The sequence below is a fragment of the Octodon degus genome, unplaced genomic scaffold (assembly GCF_000260255.1).
Source record: "Octodon degus isolate 3935 unplaced genomic scaffold, OctDeg1.0 scaffold00027, whole genome shotgun sequence".
Taxonomy (NCBI): domain Eukaryota; kingdom Metazoa; phylum Chordata; class Mammalia; order Rodentia; family Octodontidae; genus Octodon; species Octodon degus.
In genome coordinates this window covers 4,704,422-4,725,538 of record NW_004524603.1, presented here as the reverse complement: position 1 = coordinate 4,725,538, position 21,117 = coordinate 4,704,422, and the positions used below count along the sequence as shown (strand labels likewise).

Genomic DNA, 21,117 nt, shown 5'->3' with positions numbered 1-21,117 from the left:
CTGCTTCCACAAAGCTGTCAGCCTCAGGTTGCTGGAGTTCGAACCTCACAACTCTCCCGCTGGCCAAAAGTGCCCTGAAGGCATTTGAGGAACAAAAAATAAATAAAAATTAAAAAAAATAAAATAAAAATATAACTTCTTCATATTGAGACATATATTTCTAATGTGTATTTTGGAAAACAGAAGAATTCTTTGGCTTAGTCTCTGACTTACTAGACTTGTAAAAGTAGTAGACAATTACTAAAGCTATTACCCTTGTTGTTTAAATTCACCTTTATTCAATAATTACTATAACCTGTACTGGCCAAGGAAATTTTTAACAGGATCTAATTTCACCTGTATATAGCTGTCAATGATATAGAAGACAGCTCCTCATACTTCAATGTGTCCTTATTATAGCCTATAAAATGTTAAGAAGTGAGTAAGTGAGATAAACTTTATGAAAAGTATAAGGGCCGGCCAAATAACTCAGTGGATTAAAGTGCCTGCAAGCAGGTGCAGGGCTGGGAGTGTGATCCCCAGGCCATGGGCGCACTGAAATGGCAACTGAGACTGAGTGTGGTGGCACGCTGAGATAGCAACTGAGACTGGGCATGGTGGCACACTCCTGTAATCACAGCACTTGGGAGGCTGTAGACAGGAGAATCACTAAGAGTCTGATCTAGTAGTGAGACCCAGAATACCCTGTATACCTTTCCCTAAAAACATAGGGAAAAAAAGTATAAAAGGGCAAAGAAGTATAAATATTAATTTTTATGGGGTTGTGGAGGTAAAATGAAATTTATGACTAAATGAAAATAATAAACCTAAAAAAATAAATAAAATAAAATAATAAACCTATTTTTAAAAAAATTACATTCTCTCGAATAATAAACAACATAAAATGTAAAGCGTAATATTACTTGTAAATAAGCAGGGAATGTTTCTTCAAGTTTGTTTTTCCTTTTTCGGTATCTTTTTTTAATTTTTTCAGTGCTTTCAGCAACAGAAACAGATTCATCAACCAGAGTATCTGGTAACTGCTCACTCCAGCCTGAAATAAGAGTCACATTTATACATATATGGCCTTTAAATTTTACACAAATCCACCCATGGCAATTTTATAGCTTACCAACATATATAGTTCCATTTAAACAAGCAAGTTATGTCAGAAAAAGCTCTCAGAGCAAGTTTTATTAGTAAGTTTTAAAGTTTATAAAATATAATTTCACATCTATTCACTATTAGCATGCTACCTGGCTCTTAATAATCAGCATTTTCTTGCAAAACAGGTACTTGTTTAAAACATCACATGTATTTACAAATTGTGATACCTAGAAATACTGAATTCTCATGAGTCTGGCTACTCGTACACTCCTACAGGAAATCTGGAGACACAACTTTTAAAAAGTATAATGGAAACAGATAAGAAAAATCTTATTTTTATGTGTTTCCTTCTAGCAATTTTAAGTTCAGAAATATATTATTAATGAAATTATTCTCTGAAGCACTAAAAATGAGAACATTTCACTGATAGACGTGTTTATACACCACTATAATTTTGTTAAAAAGCATGGCGCTTATCTGTCACTTTCAATTAAATTACATACAAGTTTTGAGCTGCATTTTAAGTAGCTAAAGTCTGTTTAAATGACCGACTGTATCTTACATAAGTGAACAATTCAGCCCTTGCAATGCCTATAATTAATGTGGGAGCGACATTTAAGAAAGAAGTAGCAGTCCCAGAGAAGGGGCTGGAATGCCTGCTCAGTGCAGAGCATGTTCTTAGCATATGTGGGTTCATCCTTCAGGGCCAAAAGAAGGAAAGAGCAGAAAATACCAAAGAAAAAGACATAGGGTTTGTTGGCTTTAAATCATTTTCTTATCAGACCTTACTGCTAAGTATGAATTATATATGCATTTAAATCCTTTGATCAGTAAGAGCAATATAGTTGTGACACTGGTAGTACTTAGAACAGTTCTTCCACATCAAAATGTCAAAAACGAGGAGTTAAATCAAAGAAATGCGGTACCATACCATCACCTCTGCTAGGCAAGTGCTCAGTAATAGAGCCTGAGGAATCTTTTCTGATCACAGATCTCTTGGTTTTTCCTTGCCCTGTCCGACTTCTTTGTCGTACCATAAATCCACCAATACCTGTCCAAAACAAGAAATTAGATAACTGGAAAATACCCATCATTTGTACCTATAGTGAAGTTCTATAGCAAGTAAGATGCTTTAATAGTGAGCCTTTGCCAAAATTCCATCTGGGCTAATCTAAATCAATAAGCACATTTTTTTATAATAGAACAGGTTTTGAATTTAAAAAAAAAATCAACACTACTGTTTTCATGAATTAAGCAGGAATTATAATTTTCTAGAGTACAGAAAGAATTCCATGATTTTCCTCTTCTAGACTAGTAAAAAATAAACACTTAACAGAGTATGCTCTTTGATCTAAGGAACATCAAATTATTAACGGTATACTGTAATAATATGCACATTAGTAAAGAATACAATATAGAAACTAAAAAAAGATGACACAAGGAAACAATGATGAATATGGTAGTCCCCAAACGTCTTGAAAATTTGTCCACAGACTGGGAGCAAAGGCCAGCTTCAAGGGAGCGTGTGACATGTACCGCGTGCACATGCACTTCACGGTGGGCACTCGTGCTTCTAGGAGACTAATGCTGCTGCTGCTTGTCCGACAGGAGGAGAGTTCAGGCAGCGAGGCAACAGGGGCAGCCTCCCTCACAGCTGGAGCTGCTCACACCCTGCTGTGTGGCCTGCACCAGTTTGTGGCCCAGGTGCTAAGGACCCCTGGATTAATCTGACTTTGGAGTCTGTGCCTACTTTTTCTATACTACGACTGCTTTTAGACATAAGAAAGAACTCTGAAGTTGAGAGCATAAAACCTAATAATTCTGTGTAATTCCGTTAACTAACTAAATGGGGACCATGTAGAGCACCTCCTCACGTATTTATGGCAGAAGTATAAATATACGTAAAGCGCCTACTCTGAATAGTGCCTTGCACATAGTCAACATTAAGCTTCTGCCAAATGACACAGCTGTGTAACAATATATTTTGAGACCTACAGAGTGCCCAGTTAAAGGGATCACTTCTATATAAAGAAGAAAAACCCAACAAAACATGAAGCTCCTAGAAAGAATCTGTAGTGTCTAAAAGAAAGAAGTAAATGTGGGCTGGGGATGTAGCTTAGCGGGAGAGCAAGTACTCGCCCAGTATGTGCAAGGTCCTAGGTTTAATCTCCAGCACCACCGACAAAACAAAAAAAGGTAAATGTACTTATAAACCTCCTAATTAAGAACAAATGAAACCATTTTCATAAAATGATAAAGATAAAACTAATTTTCAGTCCTTATTACATTTGAAGGTCTTACAGATCACAAAGTGAGAAAGTACTTCCTTACATATATATCAAAAGGAATTTACCAGACTCTACACGATACCATATGAAAAATCAGAACAATACAGATTATACTATTCCAATTTAATGTTTCATTTACTGGTTACCAGACATTAGTATGTACTGACACACTTCAATAATTTTTTTCCAAAGGGTTGGGGAGATAGCTCAGTAGAATAAGTGCTTGTCTGGCAAGCACAAGGGCCTGAGTTCAATCTGGGTTCCACAAAAAAAAAAAAAAAGTAATAATATTTTTTCCAATAAGGTAAATAAAATCTGACAAGGAAGGAAGCTTTCCTCTCTACCCCTACAGAAAACAGGAAATAAAAAAGTGATCATTTATAGTTATTAACAGGATTATAAATTCTAAGAGTCCTGAGGACCTTGCATGTTCATCTCACAGTGTATTCTTACTGATATTCCTGCATAAACACTGAAAGAAAAAAAAAAATTTTTTTTTCTTTTTTCTGCAGAACCGGGGATTGAACTCATACCCTTGTGCTTGCCAGGGAAGCACTTATTCTACTGAGCCATCTCCCCGGCCCCGAAAGAAAATTTCGGGGTAAATAAAACATAAAAATATCAGAGGATCAAAGGTGAAAAGAGAACTGCAGAAGTGTGTATCAACAGGAGATGTATGAAAGGCTACTGAGTCAATTACAAATAAAAGCCAACTCATAGAACATTTAATAAAATGGTTACATGTTTGGGAAAAGGCACTGAATAATGTTGTATTGAGAAGTATTCAGATATTCAATTGAAGAAATTCATCATCCAAAAGGCATATTCAAATAGTCCACTCATTTGGTGCCTACTTCCTCATTTCACAGAGCTTTTAGGATGTCATATTTAGTCCTGATCAACTAATAACTCAGTTCCTCAGTTTGGGTCAGCAGTATGAGACAGGGTCTCGCTATGAGGTAGGCCAGGCTGGCCCTGAACTCACGCAATCTTGCCTAGCCACCAGAGAGGATGACTGCGCCTGGCTTTTTCCCTTTGTGTTTAAGACACCACCTCACTAGATAGCTGACGGTTAGATAGGAAAAACAGGCTGTCCTTAAAAATCCTAATCCTGCTTTTAGCCTCCAGAGAGCTGAGATTACAGGAATGTGTTATCCAACCAAGCTGAAGTTCTCAATACTGTATTCTTCTTAAATTAGCTACATTTTCTAGCTGAGACACTTTACCTGGCCTGTATGGCTTCCTTTTTCTCTTTTTGACAACATCTGTTCCTTCTATTGCCTTAGATTCATCATCAACAGCCTCACGCTCAGGACTAGATTCTGATTTTCCGTCACAATCCATAAGTTCTGCTTCTGGAAAGAAAGTAAATGTGCACATGAACTTGTAGAAGTCCACCTACTACATACTACATACCCCACAGGAAAAGGGCAATATAAAGCCAAGGGGCTGCCAAGCCGCTATCACTACATCTCAGCAAGTAGAGAAAGCAGAAGAAAAATCAAAGTCACCCTACTGCTTAATGCAGTGCATCCTCAGGGATAACAACCAAGAAACAGGTAAGGGGAACATACAGAGAAAGAGATCAAAAGGACAATGATGAATCAACATGCATTTTACAAATCATTCTCTTTTTGTTACATCTCCAAGTCCTAAATCCTACTCTCTAACCAAGAACTCTTCTGAGCTACAACCGAGTATTACCTAGTTATTAAAAACTATCTAAAATTACATATTAACTCAATATGAACTCTCTCCCTTTTTTATGTTACCCATGATCATCATAGGACATTAAAAACACCCTTGTGTAGACAGTCTGGAAGACACCACTGACAAATTCTAATTTCTTTTCTCCTCTACTCAAGACTCATCAGACTCTTAACAAAATAGATTTGTTTCCCTCTAATTTTACCTTAGTTCAATCTTAGAGTTGATATGTTACTATACTATCATAGCACATTCACTTTCTGAATGCAGAGTATTTTTGTTCTTGCCTAACAGGGTTTCCTGATTCTAGCAGGAAAATAAGAAAGTCTGCTTCTACTGCAAATGAAATATGCTTCTAATACACTATGCTAATAATTTATGATTCACCTTAAGACATTATAGAGCTAATCATCACAAGAAGCAAAAAGAAATTTTTTCAAAAACATGATTGTTGTAATATTCCAAACCTACTCTCCTCAACATTCACATCCAAGAACACAGGGACAACTATTTTATTGACAGAGGAGATCCTGCATCACAACAGCAGAAACAATGTGGGGGTCGTCTCCCAAGCTCAGGCAGAAAAAACAGCTAGTGGGGCAGCACTGACTGGACATGAACAGATCAGCACTCCTGACAAAGCCACATCTGCTAAGTGCCATGGTACGGGTGTGACACACACCACCCAAGCATGGTCCACACAACTACCCTGTGGGGTTGATCCTATCATATGGAGCACTTTACAAACGCAAAGTTTAAGCATCAGCGAAGCTGAAGACCTTGGCTAAATGCATCCACAGTTGCTGGTGCATCGCACATGGTTCCAGTATCTTTTTTCCTCCCCCAAAATGCTGACATATAGTCTAAGCACAGAATCTAAAATGTGAATTTTGGTTTCACACAAATTAGAAAAAAGGGGTGGTCACATTAGAAATTTTGTTACATAACAATAAGAATTGAGAATGACAACTTTTTCCAGTACAGGAATACTTAGAATAATAAAGCCATAAAACCCACTTTGAAAATATGTGTGGCACATGTATGTATTTGTGACACACATATAGGGTGAGCGATCAAAACACATAACATTTTAAAAACTTATTACAATAATACAGCTACATCTTCATGATATCAAGTTATAGCAACCAATTTTTAAAAGGATTTTATTTAGCAAACAAGCAAAAACACAAATAACATACAACACCTCATCACTACATAAAGTAGCTCTCCTTCACAAAGGATGTCAGCTCCTGATATTAAAGAGCATGAGGGAAAGTCAGGAAATACTACACTCAGTTGTTAAAATCCCAAAACTGTCTCTATTAATGTTTGCAAAATTTAATACACTAACATTCACTCTCTTACACTTTCAACAAAAATAAGGTCAGATTCAGTAAGCCAAATTAAAGATGGACTACTTTACCACATAGTCTCCAAGAAAGCAAGGGCAATTTTCAACTGATTTCTGACCCTGACAGGAATAAGAGAATATAAAATTGAAATTAAACACAATTTCTAATAGGGCTATTCCAAAGCACCACAGACACATGGAAACATTCCAGTCTTTGTTGTTTTTGTTTTAAAAGGTTCTAAACTGTCAATATTTGGAAAATAATGTGTACTGTCAAGAAACCTTTCCCATTTAGTAAGATGTAACATTTCCCAAATTTAAGTGAGTTAGGATAAAATCCTTTTTCACACAAATTTTAATGTTATCATAAACAAAACTTCTTCAATGTGTTCTGGCTGACATTGGTGTGGATCAATTCCCTCTAAACATATGGGCTGTTTCTCCACAATCCCAAATCCTCTATTGTCTTTTAAATGTATTTGGTACAGGGTCTCACCACGCAGCTCAGACTCATAGTGATCCTCCTGCTTTCAGCCTCCCCAGCCCTGGGATTACAGGCAAGTGCTACCACGGAAGGGGGATGGGGAGCTGGGCACAGGGTGCTGGGGATCAAATCTCAGTCCCCGTGTGTGTCTAAGCAGGCACTTAGTCTGCCGAGCGATCTCACAGGCCCCCCAAATCCACCTTAAACTTCAAAATCAAATTCACTGTTCAGGGTTGGGGAGACAACTCAGTAGAATAAGTGCTTGCCGGGCAAGTTCAAAGTCATGAGTTCAATTCCCAGTACTGAAAAAAAAAAAATAAAAAAAAAAAAAAAAAAAAAAAAAATTCACTGTTCAACTGCATTTAAAATGCAGTTATTCATAACCACAATAACTTTTCTCACAAAAACACAAACCCAAAACTCACTACTACATAAGAAAAATGTGAGAATTAAGTGGAAATTACCAGGAATTTACGAGACCTATCTACTCTAAGCAACAATTACCTCTTTGAGGATTACTGGTTTAGTGTGCTCACTGCTCTGCTAGATACCACTCTCATCACTGACAGTCTATGCATCAGAGCAGAATGATCGCGTACAATACAAATGAGAACATGTTCTTTTCTCCTCAGAAGCATCCCATGACCCTCTGGAAATGCGGACTCCCCTCAGCATCAGATCTGACACCAACAACTCCAACACTACAACCACCAGCTTGCGCCCATCCTCTCTGCACACCTGGGGCCTCAGTGGTTCCTCCTATCCATAAGTGACTCTGCCCAACACAGTGGTCTTCACAGCACTCCTCAGATATGCTGGACATGCTCTCTCCAGGGCCTCTGCCTCCACTTTCTCAGGATCTGGGATGCTCTGTCCTCAAGCAACCAAGTGGCTCACACATCCAACTCACTAAAGTCTATGCTTAAAGACCACTTTCCATTTATCTGACCCCCACAACACCACTGTCCATGCTTTTAATTCTTTTCAGCCTCTTACATTTACCCTAGCACTTGCTAGACACATAATAACAGAGTTAATGCGGTTTTGTTTCTAAGGGTTTTTTTGCGCAGGGTCTCACTACGCAGCTCAGACTTGTAGTGATCCTCCTGATTTCTGCCTCCATACTGCTGGGCTTACAAGTGTGCACCACCATGCCCGCAATCCATCACTGGCTCCACACGCCCAGGGGCGGGACCAGCACGGCATGTGGTGCCAGGGATTGAACCCTGTGTTTTGTTTTTAATTGTGATGTGAATGAAGCAGCCTTACATTTGAAACTCAAAAAGGAAACAATTATGTTACAAACAAGTAAATATTCTGATCTAAGCATAAAACTTTAACTGCCACATCCACTCAGGACAGTTCCTTATAAAACTACACTTCTGACACAGGGCTCCCACTTCACGTTCTTGTAGGTCATCATCCTCACCGCAGAATGCAGTGGTGTAAGCAATATCCAACTCATGCTCATACTGCACTGCCAGCGCTGGGCCCAAGACAATCTCTAGTAAGGCAAGAGCAAGCACGGTGATGGACTCCTAAGTTGGGTCTCTGATGCGCTTTCTGGAGAGCCAGACAAAGAGGTTCTCAAAGTTGCAGATACTTTTGGCAGAAATACCATAGTACTTCTGAGCCTTCTTCTGGTGAAAGACAACAGATTTTGCCTTCCCTTTCTTACCCCTAATGTCTGGCCACAAGACACAATGGAGATATTCTCCCACACTCCCACCAGGTGTCTGTGCCAATTAGGCAGGTTCTCGTGCATAACTCTGAATGTCACATCAGATGTGGTACTAGCACACCGAGCCTAGAAGGAGCAGCCGCACAGCCTGCCTGGCTGGCCATGTCCCACACACTGAACTGGACAGGGCCCCAGCAGATGCGGAACACCTCCACCAAGCGTGGCCAAGTACTTCCTCTAGAACTTGCCTGGCAAGTGGCCCTTTATGAGTGTAGTCTTCCCAGGGCCATCACTTACCAGTCTGCCCTTGAACTAGACCTCTAGACTCTCAACGTGCAGCCATCCCGGCCTAGGGTTCTGGGGGGTTATTTTTCATACTCCTGTACCCTAACAGTGAAATACAAATTCCATGAGAAAAGGGTTTTATTTCCCTTGTTCACTATTAAGGATTTCCAACATCTGGCACACAGTGTACATACAATAAATATTACTGAATGATGAAATATAATGGAGCACATATTACTTTTGAAAAGAAAAAAAATCATACTAAACAATTCTATAATGATCTTTGGAGATAAGCAAAAATGTAACTTCTGGTGGATTTAGCACTACTATTCAAGTTACACTTCAGCTATAACCTTTCTATGTCTATTTTGACCAAGAAAATGTTAGCAAATCACAGTTTTCACTCAGTACCTGTGAGTATAATATACACTTGAAGCAATATTATTAATCATTTTCCTTTTCTACAATGCACAGATCAAATTCTAGTCTAACTTAAACACAGCAGCCAGGCTTACAATATTTGGTATGTACTATGCTACTATCAAACAAACTGAAGCTAAGCCCTCCGTTTGCCCATCCGTGATCTTAACACACACTGTGGTCTTGGAGGTGTCTATAAGATAAATGAATCCAAGAGGAGCCAGGAAAGCAAGTGAACCTTAAAATGCAAAGTCTAAGAAGATCACTTAGAAGGGGGCCACGCCACATCTAGGGTGGTCTAAGTCAGTGGGATTTATCCTGGTTAAGTCATAAAAACTTCAGAAGTTATTTTATACATTACTTCTTGCATGTGCTTTCCAAGGACGATAAATCTGTATTACCTCGACTATCATCCATTTCACCATCCCGTGAGTGCTCTGACTGGATGTCTGGAGGGGTCTGAAGGACAGCCACGCTGTTCTGATTTATAATCTTCAATTTCAATTTTGGTTTTGATCGTTTTCTTCTTGGAACAGTAACTGTGAGACTCTGTAGCTGAGTCATCCCTGATTCAGTCAGACAAACACCGTCCTGGGTGTAGGTCTTAGGTGGATCTAAAATTTTAAAAATACCAAGAATACAAATTAAAACTTTCACTTTTAAATCTGACTAGTAAATTATTGCTATTATACAATACATATACTGAAGGAATGCAAGTGCAGTTTCGTGGAATAATTATCTATGAGACACATGAATAATTAACATAATGATGCTTAATTAGGACTGGGAATAACTGGCCAGGCTTTCCTGGACTTTAGGCAAAAGACTGCATGTTTTTTAAAAATGGTCTTCCTGTCATTTCTGTTCATCATAAGGAAGGATTTAGAAAAAAAGCACTGAAGCTTAAAGCTCTGCTTCCATCATCCAACTATTATCCACTTCCTAGACGAGAACAAAAAGGATGAATTAATGTGAGAGGAATATTCCAGAAAGCCACATGAAAACCAGGGACAGTGTAACAGCTTACAGGGAGTAAGTACTACACACCTGCAGACTGAGTGTTTAACATCCAGAAACACTATTCATTAGAGTAAGTCCCATAACATCCTAATTTTTTATTAGATGATATCAAATACATGTAGTCAAGAGAAAGACAGGGAAAACATCAATGAGTCACCATTCTAGGTTGTTATCGAAAAAAAAAGTAAAAGACTGAAGTCCAGCTCTGTACATCTAAAGAAATTTGTAAGACCTTTTCTACTAACAACTAGACACTAAGTGGTGTATCAACGAAGCCCAAACAAACGTGGCACGAAAAATTCTTTTTAAGAACTGTTAATTTTTACTGGCCATTTGTTGAAATTTACAGGAATATTGCCCAAGTAAAAAATAAGATGAACATTTAGTATCTTAAGTATAAAAATGTTTAATGCCATGGAATTTAACAACAAACACCTACACGACCAAATGTATTGTACACAATGTGTGACACACCAGTTACATAAAAACTAGCCATTTAAGGGGGCCAGGGATATAGCTCAGTAGAATAAGTGCTGGCCTGGCAAGTGCAAGGGCCTGAGTTCAATCCCTGGTTCCACCAAAAAAAAAAAAAAAAAAAAAAAACACCACCATCAGGTAAGGCACTTCAGATTTTTACCTAGCTCTTTTACTTTTGTGACGATTTGTGCAACAAGTGAAGATTCACAGCAGTCTGAGGAAGGCACTGGAATGAAAATAATTCAGGTAAATTTTTCAGAAAAGAATTATTAAAGACATATAATGATTAAACTTTCAATCTCAGTAATCATTGAAATAAATGCTTGATGACTAAATAAACCATGGCTTTGAGGGGGTTTTGGACACTGGGTTTTGCCATGTACTTCAGGCTGGCACTCACTAGGTAGCTCAGGCCAGCCTCAAACGTGGTGATCCTCCCATCTCAGCCTCCCAAGTGTTGGGATTACAGGTCTGCACCACCATACCAGCTAAGCATGGTTTGCAAAACAAGAGTAAATGATAAGTGGAAGTGGTAAAGTAACCATACAAATCAAAATTCGTAAAGAAAGAACCAGTGTATTAGGCTCCTACACATTGCTAATAAATATAATATGGCATGTTCTTTATGAACAAATGCATTTTACATCTAAGATGTACACCTCATTTTCTTTGTGTAAATTAATAAAGGTGAGATTATCAAAATTGTAACAAAAATGAACATTTTCCACAAAAGCTTTGTCCAAAAAAGAGATTCACAAAAATAAGCAGAATCGAGACTACTTGCACTGGCTGTGGACAGCAAAGCGCACGTGCATCGTAGAGTGGCACGGACTCGCAATTCCCATTCTTCTTACCGTTTGATGCAGGCATATAGGGTCTGCACATGCTACAATCAAAACCAATGTCTGCCACATTTTCCACTTCCTCCTCTGTATTGAAGTTTTGACAAACTGCATGCATCCATCTAAAGAGACCATATTTGTACATTTCAAAAGAACTGAATATACTGCGAAGTTCATCCTTTAAAAACTGTAGGAGTAACTAACAGCTTCAAACTTAAAAACCCCAAGCCTCACCTGCCCCTGTTCTCTAGCCCATCTAACTACTCTGCTGTGACCTCACAGGGATTTCCTCAGACTGGGAAGGAAAAGGATGAGAACAGGACTAGAGAAGAAGCAAGTGCATATCACTAAGGAGGGCACAATAATTACTTTTGATCACATATTAAATGCAGGAAAGAGTAGTAAAGCTAGTCAGGGTGAATAGCAACAAAAATCAGAAAACTACCAATGTCCCAGTATGTGCTACTTCTAATTTGAAGCTCCTGCTTTTTTCTTCTTTTTTTGAGACAGGGCCTCATCCTGTAGCTGAGGCTGAGCTTGAGATCACTATGTAGCTCAGGCCTGCTTTGAACTCGCCATAGTCCTCCTGCCTCAGCCTCCTGACTGCTAGCATTATAGGGATGCATCACCACGACTGGCTAAGTGATGTTAAACAGGTAGTAAGAAATACAAGTGACAGAATTGTGTTGCTTTGGAACAGAGTTTGTAGACTGACTTCTAAGAATACCAAACTAATATGAAATAATACTGCTAATAATATGTGTGTAATGCTTTATTGCTAACAGGACATAAAGCACCAACACAATTTTTAAAAAAAACAACTTTGATTTTGAAGCTGCACACATGTACCTACTTAGGAAGAACGAAAGATAACACCTAAAACCTAGACATGTAAATATCAGAGCTTTAAGAAATAGAACATGAGACCACTTTGTAAATGTAATAAAAGATTCAGAATCCCTCTATAGAAAAATGAATATATAGGCAATAATATTATATCTAATGCCAAAGGATTCATACAGCTTCAAAAAAGCCCCCAGTTAAAAATCTTTACAAGTAAAAATTTGAGTCAAATAGATACTTGGGAAAAAATAAATAAAAAGCTTGCAAGCAACTGTAGAGGGTGTGGATACGATACCTGTCACACTGTCTACACTGCAGAATCAGATCGTCTTCTCTGTAGTTGCGACAACAGACCGGGCAGGACGACAGGCTGGCACAAGGAGCACACTGTGTGTAGTTGTTCTGCCATTCACACCTCAGACCTGCAGATGTTGCTCCACAGTGTCTGCACCAGACACACCTGAAACCCAAACCACAGCCCCTAGAGTCAATTTTATCTTCTCATTTAGTCACTGTAATCTGGAAACTACACTTAAACAGAAATTATTCATAGTGTATGTGAAGTTTTCTGATTGTTATCATAGTACATATGTTTTTCATGATTAAAATATTCATAGGAAATTTCAAAAACTAAAGTGATGTAAGAAAGTTCTGAAATTGGAAGACTGAAAAGAATAAAGGCCAGAGTACCATTTGCACTTCCAGCCTCCTTTAGGAACGGTCTGCAGCGGCGGGTCCAGGCAGTATGTGTGGTAACTTATGTCACAGTCGTCACACAGCAGGAGCCTCCCTGGGTCGGTGGCCTTCCCACAGGCTTCACACACTGTGCACTCCAGACATCTCCAGCCTTTGCTAAGAACCACTTTAGTGATCTGCAGAACAAACAAGCAATCCATGTGATTTATACACCAAGACCTCATTCTGCATAAATTAATATGCTATGCAAGTAACTACATGCAAAAAAGGCAACCATTAGTGGCCCAACACTGGACAAGGCTCTCCCATGTACTTTTCAGGATCCCCCCCCCCCCCGGTTTGGCAAAGTAACTGAAAACACTATACATTTTAAAGTCATTTTTAGTCCATAATTATGCTGTACAGTACTGATATTCTATAAATAAATACTGCACTTTTATATGCAAGGTGAGCGGATTTTTTTTTAAATTATTTTTTGTCTTTTTGAGACAGGTTCTTGGTATGCAGCTCAGGCTGGCCCTAAGCTAACTTTGTAACACAGGACGGTCTCAAACAGCAATCCTCCTGCCTCAGCTTGCTGAGTACAGGTGTACATCACCATACGTAGTTATGAGTGGATTTTAAAGAAATCAAAGAATTATTAAATAACAAATACAGGATTTGTTAATACATCCATGAAGTCCACAATAATCTATAATGCTTCCATAAATGTCATGTTTTGAAACTTGGGTACATGGCATGGGACTTATCTCTTATAATTCATAGGACCAATGAAGACCAAATAAAAACGAAAAACAAATGGAGATCTCAGGGACATTTTAGGTCTTGGACAAATTTCGGGCAATGAAGCTAGGACTTCTGAAGTTCACCTTCACTTCTCTATTTTCATCTGTGTCAAAATTTTGAGTTAGCATAAATTTTAAGAATTTCTATATTCCTGATAAAATCCTCAAAGAAGTCACATAATACAATATTATGAATTTGGAATTAACTCCTTAAAGACCTCAAAAGACTAAAGTACCCAAGTCACAAAGAAATAACAAGCAATCAAAGTACAGAATAGAAATTCAATTCATGGGAGAGTATAAATGCCTAAAATCAGAGAAAAAAATAAAAGGTAAAATTCAAAGGAAGTCAAATAGATTCAAACAGTTCCTAGAATGGCACCAAGCTTCCCTACAACCTCAGGCAGCAGAATAGACTGTTTCTAAATTCTACAAGAAAACACTTTTCAAAGCACAGTTCTTAATCTAGCTTAACATGCAATCACTTGAGGATAATACTGTTTACACAAAACAAAACGCAAATTCAGCTCCTGTATACTCGGGCCACACGTTACCACGAGATGTGTGGAGCAGAATGAGGATGTAAAGGAAAAAAAGGGAGATGAAGATTAAGAGGGGGAATGGACTTTAAAAGATCAAAGTCCAAGGAAGTTTAAGGTTGAGAGGTGAGCTACACATTTAGAAACTGCTGGCACAGACCACAGCAGGGCAATGTACGGTCCAGGAAAAGGGAAGAATTTGCTCAGGTAAACAGATCCTTGAAAAAATATTTTGATGTGATGGTGCTATTCCAGTAGGTAAACACAACAAATAGGAATGGAGTCACCAATGATTACCATCTTGCTATTAAAAACTCCAGGAAAAAAAAAGTCAAAGTATATTAAATGGATCCACAGTCAACATTCAGTGAGTTGGGGCCAGGGAGATGGTTCAGTAGAATAAGTGCATCCCTGGCAAGCGCCAAGAGCCTGAGTTCAATTCCTGATTCCACCAAAATAAATAAATAAATAAATAAATTTCAATTAGTCAAACCAACACTTAAATTTACACAGTCACACAACTACATGAATATTTTCTCCCAGCTACTAACAATGGAAAAGCAACAATCATGATACACTAATGAGATCTGTGGTAAACATCAAAACCAACAGTTAAAACTATGTGAAAACACATCTACATTGAAAGGGTGCTGGAGGAAGGTAGGGTATACATGGTTGAGAGAATCTGTTCATTCAAAGCAGCACTCAACGATTATAATGCTGATAAAGCAGTGGTACCAGCTTATTTAGGAAGAGTTGCACAATTACCTACAAGAAGAAAGATCAGGAAAGAAAAAGAGAGATTCCCTCAAACACAAAAATAGGATAAAATAGGGCCGGGGAGATGGCTCAGTGGAATAAGTGCTTCCCAGGCAAGCACAGGGGCCTGAGTTCAATCCCCAGTTCCGCAAAAAAAAAAAAAAAAAAAGATAAAACAGAATTGGTCAGTATATGATTTTTTATTTTTAAACACATATCTTTACTGCTTTGATTAACTTACTTTTTTTTTTAGGCTGAACCGGGGATTGAACTCAGACCCTTGCGCTTGCTAGGGAAGCACTTACTCTACTGAGCCATCTCCCTGGCCCCCTTACAAACATTTTTAAATGTTTTAAATAACCAGGTTACAATTTGTGATTTACCCAAATTGAAAAAACAGCCTTGGATAAAAAGAATGTAGATGGAGGTTTTGTGCCCCATGAATACTATTTCAACTATACAACTGTGCCACTGTTGAAATAGACCACTGCGAATACGTGTAAATGCAAGCCCACAGTTAGGCACCAACTCAAATTCAAGTAAAAAACGGGAAGCTGGCCAGTGCCAAAACAGATGAAGTAGGTGACACCAAATTCTTAAGACTAGAATTTTTAAAGCATGTATCTTCATTACTATTCAGTGCCCATGATCTTTACAGCCTGAATCTCAGGTTATTCAATCTATTTTCACTCTCCACAATGCTACACTGGGCTTGTATGCCCCACAACCACTGAAATAGCTCCAGCCAGTCAAGAACTCCTGATCCCCAAATCCAACCAACATGTTGGCTTAATGTCTGCAGATTACTTTACTTCTTTGCAGTACAATTTGAACAACTTCTCTCCCTTTAAGATTCCCTTTTAGTCTAGAAAATAGTGCTCTACTCATAATACGTTCTTCTCTTTTTCTGAAATGGTATAATCTTTTTGGGACTGAATCTAGGCCTTTGCAATGAGCTATATCCCTAGCCCTTTTAGTATGTTTTTACTTTGAAACAGAGTCGCATTAGGACGCTAAATTACTCAGGTTAGGCCTGAACTTACAATTCACTTGCCTCAGCTTCCCAGAACGGTGGAATTACAGGCATCAGCTTCCAGGGCGAGCCTGGCTCAATCTTAATTTTATAAAGTTGCTAGGCTTTCCTCTACAGTATAGTGTCAGAGGTTGTGGTAGATGTGTTTTATAAACAATGTACATCTGCTTCCACTATGATTAAGTGACACCACTTCTTTGTTCCATCATAAGATACCAAAAAACTATGCAAAACATTAAACTACTGTTTTCAAAAACTGGCGATCATAAAGTATATGACTGTGATCTCTGAGAGGATGGAAATGTGTGATGAACAGGAAGCAGGACCCACAAGAAACCCAGAAAGACCATGGCTGAGGAACCAGCACTGAAACAGCAGTCCTCATAGGTGGTCTGAAGGGAAAATGTTTTGTGCTGAAGAAGACACGGACGACATCACGTGTCATTTGCACAGATCCACTCACAACTGTATTGTGATCTTTTTGTACACTATGCAATGTAAACACTGGCCTCACACAAGGAATCCACATATATGCCTTTTATAAAATGTACCCATTTTGAACTTCTAAAATGATTAAACACTCAATAGTCACAATATTCAATGCAAAAACTTTGTTATATAATTTTCAATAGTGCTATTCTTCAAGAGCATAAAATGTAGACAGACACAGTAACACACATAACCCCAGTACTCCAGAGGCTGGCTGCATCAGGAGGATGGCTGTGAGGCAAGGGCAGCCTGAGGTACAAATGAATTCAACCAGGCTAAACTACACAGCAAGACCCTATCTCAAAACGAAAGAAAAAAGTAAAGTGTGAAGGTGTGAAGACACATGACTTAGAATAAAGGCTCTCTGGGCCTACGGGGATACAACGTCAAAAAGGCCAAGTAGATTGACAATGACCTGCCCATTACAACAGCTACTAAGCCAGAAAACTCACAAATTCCTAGTGTGTTTGTGAGTGCTCTGTGTCTCTGTCAATCGGTGAGGCTGTAATACAATCCACTGTCCAGAATGGAGTCAGTAGTATTAGAGGAACCACGGGAAGTGAGACATGAGTTTAAATTCCAACTACCGGTAACAGTCATGGAACAATGTAGTAACTGGTCTCAATTTATGTAAGCTTCACACAGTTTACCTGTACAAGGGAATTATCAGATGAGTTATTAAAAATGTACAAAGTCCTGAGGAGGAGTCCTGTCAAATGTTAACTTCCCTCCTAAAACCGTTAGCAATATTAGCCTACAAGAGCTGTTTGTATTCGAGCACCACTCAGGCTTAATGGAACTTGTACCCCACCTAAAAGGGTTCTTTCTGCATTCTTGAACCAATTAAAGAGAATTTAGACTACAAAGATAAAAAGAATAAACAAACTTTGTTTTCTTATACACATTTGAAAATATTTTTATATAAAATGTTGTTTTTTCAGTCAATATATTGTGAGGAATGAATGTTCACAGACTGTATAAATTACTTGCACCAGTGTTCTATTTCGATAGACTAACTATAGTCTGTCACTTGGATTCTAGATTTATAAGTGTGCAGTATCCTCAGAAAGCAATAGTATAGCTGTCAGCAAAGAAACCCAAGAATATGCACGCGACTTGTTTCCTACTGGCACCCCAGGCAAACAATGGCATGCAGGGATGGTGTCTGACAGGCAGGAGAGAAGAGACGACGAGGGCTTGCAAGCTCAGGATCATTCAGAACCAGGAAGCCAGCCTCTGGGCTCCCACCACAGCGCAGCAGCTCCAGAGGAACATGGCTGTAACAGCAGGACCCTGCCTCACAGTGAGGCCTCCACACTGAAGTCCAGAGACCATGTTATTTTATTCAAATATACAGGTTTTATTAAAACTGAGTTCTTACCAAGAAAACAAAAACCCGAGTTCAACAAAGGAAGTGCTGACTGAGACATACACATCCTCATGGCACTCCGAATACCCAGCGCATGACTACCACACGAACAGTTCCTCACGACCTCTCTACGCTGGAAACTTGAAGCGGAGCACTCCAGGCTCTTATTACAGAAGTGCACTTTATAAATTAAATGCGTATGTATTTTTGTTTTACTTTTTCAAGACAATAACAAGATAATGAGCATAGTTTAAGGTCAAGAATTTTTAGAGAAGTTACTTGGGGAGGTAGGGCAGGGTTTTGCTGTGTGGTTCAAGCTGGCATCAAACTCTTGGCACTCCTCTAGCCCCAGTCTCGGGAGTGCTGGGATTACAGGCACGCTCTACCATGCCTGGCAAGAAATTTCTGGAGTTAACCTGTATAAGCAAGGTTTAAAGTACTTAAATACCGTCACTCATGTATAGTAAATTGTAAATAACAGCTGACTACGAGCTTCGGAAACACCACCTCGCTACACGACTCAAAGAAAAACTCAGTACACCTGCTAACGCACCCAGGTTAAGCACATTACCTTAACACTGACACAGTACGGGTGGTAACACTGACCACACTGAGAGCAGGCAAGTAACCTTCCTTCGGCTCCTTGGCCAAAACTGCCACAGACCACACACATATCCTGCAAATGAAGAACGCGAGAGCCTATTTTAAATTAGAGGTTAAGGTAAAAATATGTAATTTTTACTTTTAAAATACTTCCTTGACTAATACAGCCCTCTAGCCAAGCTACCTATCTGTGCATAAGGGAAAGTGGAAATGGGCAAGGAAAATTTAAAATAGAAGATAAACTTCAAACCTGCTGCAGAGTGAACTTGTCATTACTAGAAAACAATACAACTGTATTGTGCATAGAGTTTTCTTCCTCATCCTTATTTGAAGAATTATCTGCAGCAGACACCTACAAAAAGAAAAATACACAAATTGGCAAATTATATTTCTCACTTATATTACATTTAACTGTGAAGTTTCAGAAAACTGGTATCCAAAATATAACTTTTTGCCAACACTGACACTGACAATGCCAAATTACATTACATGTTATGTGAGAAATCACCACAATACTATGAATTGTGACACAGCTGTATTCATTTAGGTGTCTCTTTAAGAGAGTTACAGGGCACAGGAGGAGAAACGCACTTGGGAGGCTGCGGCAGGAGGACCACTATGAGTTCCAGGCCAGTCTGGACTACACAGTGAGACCATGTTTCAAAAAACTGAAAGAAAAACCGAAATACTTGTCCAGAATATGTAAAGTACACTCAAAACTCAAGAGGTTAAAAACTACCAAAACTTTATGGACTAAACATCTGAAGAGTGACTATATCAAATCACAGATACAAATAAGTATATTAAAAATGGATATCATTAGAAAATATTTAAAAAATGTTAATCAAAATGGCTAAAATTACGAATGATCATCTCCAATGTTGCTAAACCCACAGAGGAGCTGGGAATCTCAAACACTCTGACTGTGAATACACACAGGTACACTCGAAATGCGAAACAGCTTCTCCTTAAAAGCTAACTGCAGATAGCACAGCCAGCCTATTTTCTTTCACCATATATCTGGTTCCACATATACGCAGTCCCTGAAAATGCACACTCACCTTAGTGAAGGACACAGACTTGGCGAGTGCATGGGATGCAGGACTAGCAGGGAGGGTGGGAAGGGCAGAAGGGCGAAAGGAGGCTGAAGAAACATTGGGAGCTTCTTCACTATCTTGTTTTCAAGAGTGCACAAGGGTGTACACATGACAAAAGCACACAGAATAGTGTATCTCAGATATTTGTTGCCTTCAGTTGTATTAATTTTTCCTCAACATGTCTTTTTTGCCATTAAAAAAAAAGACCAGAACCTACATCATCCCTACTCTTGGTATAGTAATAAGACTGAATAATTTCATTTGTCTCTTGAATTTAACATTTAGTATTTGTGAAATAGTGAAGTTACTACATAGAAATACTTGTCAATATTTACTAAATACACACTTAAAGAAAATGTCATAATACACTGAATAAATAGTCGTCAATTTTAAAATATGAAATCATTGGCTGGGGAGATAGTGCCACAAGCTAAGCGCCTGCCTGGCAAGTGCAAGGACCTGGGTTTGATCCCTGGTACCACATGCTGTGGTGGCCCTAGAACCTGGAGTGTGCTGTGCCACTCACTGAAACTGGGCATGGTGGCAAATGCCTGTAATCCCAGTGCTGGAGAGGCTGACACAGGAGGATCACTACGAGTTCATGCTGTGTAGCAAGATTCTGTACTAAATAAATTAAAAGATTTTTCAAAAATATTTTTAAAAATGAAATATTAAGTCATTGGAATTTATTTATTTATTTATTTATTTATTTATTTATTGCAGAACCAGGGATTGAACTCAGGCCCTTGTGCTTGCCAGGGAAGCACTTATTCCACTAAGCCATGTCCTTGACCCCAAGTCATTGGATCTTTAACATTTTTAGAACATATTAATCTACTGTATTTTCAGCTTCTTCAAGCCTGATTAGCACCAAGCATAACTAAAATAGAAAATTAAAATGCCAATCTAGAGAAATTTTCAAACAGATCCAAGGTACAAGAGTCTGGTATTTCAGACAAAAGAGCAAGTATTACATATTAGCTCTTTGGGAAAGGCTGACATAGAAAGATGAGTGAAAAGAACAATAGAGAGAAAGTAAAAAGCAGAAAGTGTAATAAATGAAAAATTTGACCCAGGGATAGATTACAAAACAACAAAAAGGCAGAGACATAGTAAAATTTAAAATAAACAGTCCAGGGCTGGAGAGATGGCTCAGTGGTCTAGGGCACCTACTTAGAACAAGCTTACCTAAAGCATCAGGGACCGCGGTTCAATCCCCCAGCACCACATGCCAGCCCGCCCCGCCCCCTGGTGGGCTGAGCT

General features: G+C 38.7%; 1 protein-coding gene across 3 annotated transcripts in view; it reads right to left on the bottom strand.

The window, feature by feature from the left end:
* Kmt2c (lysine methyltransferase 2C) overlaps positions 1–21,117 on the bottom strand; it is a 300,385-nt gene that overhangs the window by 62,638 nt on the left and 216,630 nt on the right. For all 3 annotated transcript variants that reach the window (XM_023712856.1, XM_023712855.1, XM_023712854.1), the window contains exons 17-26: positions 19,008–19,109; positions 18,726–18,830; positions 13,175–13,356; positions 12,780–12,944; positions 11,654–11,763; positions 10,960–11,025; positions 9,704–9,916; positions 4,601–4,729; positions 2,018–2,137; positions 903–1,033 (exon numbers count right to left, since the gene is read on the bottom strand). In XM_023712856.1, coding sequence (XP_023568624.1) covers positions 903–1,033; positions 2,018–2,137; positions 4,601–4,729; positions 9,704–9,916; positions 10,960–11,025; positions 11,654–11,763; positions 12,780–12,944; positions 13,175–13,356; positions 18,726–18,830; positions 19,008–19,109 — 1,323 coding nt within the window. The remainder of the gene's footprint in view (positions 1–902; positions 1,034–2,017; positions 2,138–4,600; positions 4,730–9,703; positions 9,917–10,959; positions 11,026–11,653; positions 11,764–12,779; positions 12,945–13,174; positions 13,357–18,725; positions 18,831–19,007; positions 19,110–21,117) is intronic.